General features: G+C 28.3%; 1 protein-coding gene across 8 annotated transcripts in view; it reads right to left on the bottom strand.

Annotated features, from left to right (window-relative positions):
• Positions 1–7,500, bottom strand: part of LOC122635294 (thrombospondin type-1 domain-containing protein 4-like) — a 92,816-nt gene that overhangs the window by 2,542 nt on the left and 82,774 nt on the right. For all 8 annotated transcript variants that reach the window (XM_043825338.1, XM_043825339.1, XM_043825337.1 and 5 more), the window contains 10 exons: positions 6,157–6,259; positions 5,692–5,864; positions 4,718–4,922; positions 3,801–3,967; positions 3,599–3,713; positions 3,267–3,345; positions 2,935–3,143; positions 1,150–1,282; positions 740–1,037; positions 103–294 (listed from right to left, as the gene is read on the bottom strand). In XM_043825338.1, coding sequence (XP_043681273.1) covers positions 103–294; positions 740–1,037; positions 1,150–1,282; positions 2,935–3,143; positions 3,267–3,345; positions 3,599–3,713; positions 3,801–3,967; positions 4,718–4,922; positions 5,692–5,864; positions 6,157–6,259 — 1,674 coding nt within the window. The remainder of the gene's footprint in view (positions 1–102; positions 295–739; positions 1,038–1,149; positions 1,283–2,934; positions 3,144–3,266; positions 3,346–3,598; positions 3,714–3,800; positions 3,968–4,717; positions 4,923–5,691; positions 5,865–6,156; positions 6,260–7,500) is intronic.

Below are 7,500 nucleotides of genomic sequence, written 5' to 3'. Positions count from 1 at the left end.
ATATAAATTAAAATATTATAATTATTAATGTATAACGTAATATAATTTTTGTAAATAATTGTATCATTATATTGAATTTACAGAATCCTAGTTCTCTCTCACCGTAGGTGACCAAGCAGAATATAACCATGGAGCACGTCGTTCAGAACTTCTTTCATTTTTATTACTGACTAAACACGATAGATTGTCACACTCTTCTCGAGATGAAGGCTTGCTCGATAATGGACATGCTTCACCGGATGTTATGCAGGTAACCGTGCGAGATTTAAATCCTTTTCCACAAGTAGTTGAACACTAAATTGTAAAATTTATTATAAACATATTTTAAATACGAAAAAATGGTAATAATAGATTCAATAAATCAATAATTCGAATTTAAATATTTTATACGAATCATGAGATTAGATCAAGTAGTAAATCTTAATTTTAATATTTAAGATTTTAAACAGAACAATATATATATATATACAAGTTATTAAAATAATAAAAATAAAAAATAAAATAAAATATTAGATATAGAATCGATCATTCATCCTAATCATTATTCTCGTTTATTTGTAACAAATAATTCGACAAAGATTTAAAATTTTCAAAATAAATAGATTCTATTTATAATAGCATTTAATTTAAAAGTTATTAAAAGAATAAAGATAAAGAAAAATAAATGAAACGAAAGTATTATAAAATCGATCATTAATCTGTTCTCATTATCGTTTATCGTTCATCATCTCTTACTTACTGGACCCCAAGCTCCGACATTCCATTTCTGCGTCGATTGCGAATAAGTTTGAGCCGTCGATGATGAAGATATTGATACTGACAATGGCTCCATATGTCTCAACTCAGGTGTATTCATAATCGGACAGGCTGGTTTCGAACAAAGTTCTACGGTCTTTAAATCGGGTGGTTGAACGCAAGCACCTAACGCAACACGCATCGTCAATCTCGAATTTAATTCTTGCACGCATTCGAGTTTTCTCGTTCGTCTGCCAACGCCACAGCTGACTGAACATTCGCTCCAATTTTCTGCTCTCCATCTGACACGAGAGAACGATCATTAAGAATAAAAAAAAAAAAAAAATAAAAAAAAAAAGAAAGAAACTCTTTTCCTTATAATTAAACAATTTTATATTCATCGATCAAATTTACCTGGCTGGACAAGGCTGTTCGTTACATCGCATCACTTTAGAAGCAACAGGTTTTTCCGAATTACGACAACGTTTTTCATGTGCTATTGCCTCGTTATCCTCACGTACACACGTCCAAATCGACGTTTGTATGCCTAAACATACGAAAGAATCTCTTTATTTATGTACTTGTTACGATCAATTGTCTATCTATGTTTAAAGCTTATAATAATAAGAGCGACAAGTTTCGGCGTTTCTTTTTCTTCTGTTTCCTCTTTCAAGTGTCACTTTACAAGACAATTTCATTTCCGGATTGAGAAATTACAAAGGCAGTGATTTCTTTTTTTTTTTTTCCTTAGGTACCCTCATCATGTCAATCTAAATTTAAGCAATTCTTTCTAGTCTCTTTTCATGGGAAAGTTCTTTATCAATTAATTTATCAGTTATCTTTCTATTACTTTGAATCGATATAATTGAATATTTTATATATTGTATTAATTCGTTACAAAACAATAAATATTTATATTGCTATTAATAATAATCATTTATATTATTATTCGTTAATTTTCTACAATTAATAGTATATGAATATTCACGCCTGAAAATAGGCAACACTTCGTAGTCGGTTGATAATAGTAGGCAACACTGTCGTACAATAATGTAATAAAACATTTCTATATAACAAAATATTGCCTGCTGAAGGGGCCGAAGAAAGTTTCTTAGTGATACATGTAGCAAGCAACGTTATCGGCCAAGTAACAAGTGTTGCCTACTTTTTGGCGCATAAAAAGTATAAAAATAAACATTACATTTTTTTCTTTATATTCAATTACTTTCAAAAGTATTCATTCGTCATATCATTGTTTTCATAATGATGACAATATAAGGAATATCTTACGATCGTGACTGAAAAGTAAATGTAATTTACTCGACGACATCGAGTCAAGGAGCTCTCTCACCGGAAGTATCGTAATTAAATTAAATTTAATTCGGGTTTCCGTTTCAAGAGAGAGATAGAGAGGAAGAGAAAGGGAGAGAAAGAGAGAGAGAGAGAGAGAGAGAGAGAGAGAGAGAGAGAGAGAGAGAGAGAGAGAGAGAGAGAGAGAGAGAGAGAGAGAGAGTTAATAAGCTTCCTTTAAGGTACGGTAAAAGTTAAATTTATCTCTCAAACTATTCAAGAATATTCTCACGTACATTCAGTACTTACGATTTTAAATATCGTGAATCGTTAAATCGTTAAATGGTTATTATAATAATAAACATTTGTGTCCAATTTGAAACTAATCAAATTTGTTAAATTTAAATAAAATGAATTGAAAAGTGGTTCGAAGGATATAAAAAAAAAAAACTTATCTCAAAGGAGATTAATCTCATCAGGAATAAACGAACTTGATGGTGTTTCTCTCTCTCTCTCTCTCTCTCTCTCTCTCTCTCTCTCTCTCTCTCTCTCTCTCTCTCTCTCTCACTCTCTCTCTCTCTTTATCTCTCTCTCCTAATGTGCAATTACACCGAAACGAATGCGTCTCGATTCGCTTCCCACGCCTTACTCGATGAACGTTAAATGAACGCGGCATCTATGGCGACCTTTCATTATCCACATTTTTCTTAATTGCTTCAGGCAATCGTACGACATTTCGTTATAAAAAGAAAAAAAAAAAAATAGAAAAAGAAGAAAAAAAAAAGAAAAAAGAGAACGAAAAAAAAAAACAATGTACGAAGAGAGAAAGAAAAGTAAAGAAAAATGGGACGAACTTACCAACGTTTTGTCAATAATGATAATAATAATAATAATAATAATAATAATTACCTCCCCCACACTCTTTCGAGCAGGCCGTTGCACCTACTACTTTCCAGACAAACTTCTTGCGTTTTTTCTTTTTCATTTTTGAATTAGGCTGATCGCCGGCCATCACTGTGGTTGGAGGACGTTTCATTTCTTCGGTTCGTGACGAGTGTCTTGTACGATCGTGATTAATAAATCCTCGCGACTGAGAAAAATCATTTCTACGAATGGATCTAAAAAAGGAAAAATTAAATAACTGAAGATTTTTGTTTTGTAATAATTAACCACAGATAAATTATAATTGAAAATATTTAATTCGTATTTATTAAATGAATCCTTTTAAAAAGAAAACATACGTTCTCGTCGAGGGAGTATTTACAATTCCATGAGAACCACCGTCGGGAATTTCATTGCCTCTTTGATCATTGCTCGATACTGTAATCACATACGCAATTATGTATTAGCCATTTGATTAATGAGTAAATAATTTCTGTATATAGCCCTAGAGAGCTTTGACTATAGAATTAGAATCTGTTCATCGTGTCTCATGCGTTAGATATACCTACGTACACGATATATCGTATACGATATATTAAAGTGAAATTAAGAGAGTATCTCAGTGGTTCTCAACCTTTCGTAAATTTTATATTTAATCAATAATTAATTAAATAATATCATACTTTCTTACTTGCATTGAAAATAGGTGGTGCTAAATTTCCTCCTCCTCCTACTCCGTTTAATGTTTCTTTTAATGGCAACATGTATTTGTAGAGAACACCGGGATTTAATTCTTGAAATAAGATCTATAAAGAAAAAGAAGATCCAAGTACGTGAATAGGTATATAGGTATATAAATTAATGAAAGATCGTTCGAAACGATTTTAACGTACTTCTAACTGCAGAGAATCGTTCAACGGTCCAGTCGCCAAGATGCACTCCAAGCGGTTTCTATCTCCCCTTTGGTATGTTAATGTCGTGCCAGCCGCTTTATAAGTGCCACTGGGACTGTAAGACCAGGGCCCGTTTAGAACGTAACTGCCATTGCTGTCCCTGAGTGCTGCAAGGTGATTGATACTTAGTTAATTTTCGATCGGTTATATTCTGTCTTTTTATTCGACATGAGAAAATTTCAATTTTTATTTGTTCTTCAACCGAACGTTCTTTTCTTTCTTTATTTTCTTCTTTTTTTAGAGTATCTTATGTACTTATGTGTATTATCATCAATTAAATATATTTTAAATGTGCATAAATATGATATTATACATATACCAATACGCATATAATAAACATATAATAAATATGATATTTTATATTTTATACATATAATTATGATAATTATACACATTTATTTAATTATATATATATATATATATATATATATATATTTGAAATATTTAAAAACATTTTGTATATTATAAATGTTAAGAACATATAAAAACATGTTAACACATTATATAAAAAATACACACACACACACACACACACACACACACACATATATATATATACATACATATATATACATATATACACACACATATATATACATACGTTATATATATATTATTTATATTAAAAAATTATATACCATAAACGTCTTCATGTATTTATGATATGTCTAATTAATTACGATTATTAATTAAAACGCAACATATAATATATCTACTTTTCTATATAAAATATCTATTTACATATCTAACTCGTAATCAATTTTTATATTCATTTTTCATTATATGGCTTTCAAACTTCCTTTGAAAATATTTAATTTAAATTAAAGATTACAAAGATAGAAAACTGCAAAAGTTACCTAAGAAATTCGTGCTGAAACGTAACTCAGAGATGTTCAGAGACATGGCACCTTTTGGAATCGTCGTTATCGAATGATGACCCTTTGGTAGGATTGGTTCCATGAAGATACCTTCGAATAGTCTGCAACCTTGTCCTCGCCCTCCGCAAACACCGCATGCGTCCATCGTTGCTCCTGAACCAATCACACCGTCGCAACCTACGGACTAACGTTTAAAAAAACTAATTTTATTAAAGTACTTATGTTACTTTTTTTTTTTTAATAAACATACATACAACATTATTAATTTTAGAAATAAGATCCACGAAAAAAAAGAACATCCAAGTATATGAATATCTAGAATTTAGAAATAACATTTAGAATTTTAGAATTTTAAGAATATTCTTTATCAGATTAAACTCATATTCTTACACATATATTGTTTATCTTTGTGAATTATTATTCTTATTAAATGTATAATATGTTTATATGTTATATCTATTTATATATATATATATATATATATATATTTTATATAATATTCAACATATTCATGTATTTTATTAATTAATATATAGCATAATCGTTATATTATTCATTTATATATGTTATATAAATTATATAAAGTTATATATTTTATGAATTATTATGTTATCCACTTATATACATTATACAAATTATATACAATAATCTATGTATTTTATATAAGTTATTAACCGTAATATTACGGTTAAACAACATATATATACTATACAAGTTTCTTATCAATATATTTTATCAATTTATATATAAAGCAATCGATTCATTTACATACGTTATACAAATTATATACAATTATCTATAACTTTAATATATCTTATTAACCGTTATGTTATTCACTTATGTACGTTATACAAGTTATTTACCGTTATGTTATCTACTTATATACATACGTTTTATGTATATCCATAGATTAGATATCTAAACGGATGTATACATACAGTGTAGGTGCTTACCTTGCATTGTCCAGCGACACAGAGCCAACGTTCCGTACGTTCCATTGAAATTCCGGCATTATGTCCACGAAGATTTGGACCGTCGCAGGGTGTGCCATCCATTATTGCCGGTTCAAGCGTTGCGTAAAAACGCTGCCCGACTGCACGGCAATTGAGCGCGCAAGAGTTCGGTGCTGAGGAGGAAGAAGGATAATTGCAATTTTTTTTCTTTCTTTTTCTTTTCTTTTTTTTTTTTTTTTTCGAAAGGAACCGGAAGTTTACCGAGCAACGTTTGCTTCAATGTTCCTTAGTTACGTTCGCGACGAGACGTAAAATATTTTTTATCCGTTTTTTTTTTCTTTTTTTTTTGTTCCTTTCTTTCTTTCTTTTCTTTCTTCTTCTTCTTCTTCTTCTTTTCTTTCTTTCTTTTTTTTTTTTTTTTTTTTTTTTTTTTTTTATTGAGAAATATACAAGTAAAAGTTTTACCATCCAAAAATGGAATCCAAGTGTAGACGTGTCCCTTGTAATTTCTTCCATTGTATTTAGCGCATTGTTCCGCTCGTAAATCCTCGGCAAAGTTCGGACATACCTAATAAAATTATTGAAAATATTTGATTAATTCGAATATACGGGAGTAGGTTACAAGTTCCTCTTGACGGATTGGTAAAGTCACGCTTTAAAATTTTTAGGAAGGAATGCTCTCTTTGGAGACTTTTTAAATGAATTTTGTTTAAACTTGTGAACATGTTTTTAGATTTGTAATTTTACAATGTGAAACAATATGAAGTTTATAAAAAATCTAGGAAGAGAGTAATCGATTTTTTAATTTAACTGAGAACTTTTGGCCCATTTAAGAAGTTTCAGCCCACTTAAGAACTTTTGGCCCACTTTGTATAATTCTAATAGAAAGTTTCTAATATTTCGATTTAACATCTTGACTATTACAGAATTATTCATACGTTTTGGAGATCAAAAAGAATTTTCATTGTTATAAGTTTATAATTGTAGAATGTAGATTATGATCTAATATGGAGTATTAATAATAATAAATTATTATTCATTTACTTTCAATTATTCTTATTTTGTAAAGTGGTAGTACGTATAATTAAATAACAAAAAAAGAAAAAGATTTTTCTAAAATTAACATACACTGTTTAGTGTCTTTTTTAAAAGTTATGTAGTATTACATATAATTTCTAATTATTATGTATCTATTGTCAATTATTTAAAATTTTTAAAACGATAATATAATTAAGCAGCATAATAATATTAATAAATAATGTTATATTAATAGTTCAATATATTTTGCCATGTCCTTGTTAAAAGTTAAATAATTTTACTAATAATCTGTAATTATTAATAATATAATTTTTTAAATTATTTCATATTTCTAAAAAGATAGTATGATTAAAGAGTAAAAAGAAAAAAAAAAAAAAGAAAAATAAGTTTCGTAAAACAATTCAATTCAACGCCAAATTTATCTAATAATCTCTAAGATTCAATTGGTCAATTTTATTAGACGTTATATTACATTGTTATCGTCAAGATTGAATTATATTGTACAAAATCTTAACATGAATTGATTATAATTATTACGTATGTTAAGATTTTATTAAAATGATATTATAGAAATAACTATATCAATATTTTCATATAAAATTATTAAGAATTCAACAATAAACATTTTTTAAAAAAATATTCTATTTAAGTAATACAATGATATCTTCTATCAAACAATATTTCAAATCAGTTAATTAATTTCTCAAGAATAATTTCAAAGTATATTAAAACCATAAAAAGTTTTCTACTTGAAGATTGAAACAAAAAAAA

Source organism: Vespula pensylvanica, chromosome 17 (genome assembly GCF_014466175.1).
Source record: "Vespula pensylvanica isolate Volc-1 chromosome 17, ASM1446617v1, whole genome shotgun sequence".
NCBI classification, from domain to species: domain Eukaryota; kingdom Metazoa; phylum Arthropoda; class Insecta; order Hymenoptera; family Vespidae; genus Vespula; species Vespula pensylvanica.
This window is presented reverse-complemented; position numbering and strand designations above follow the sequence as displayed.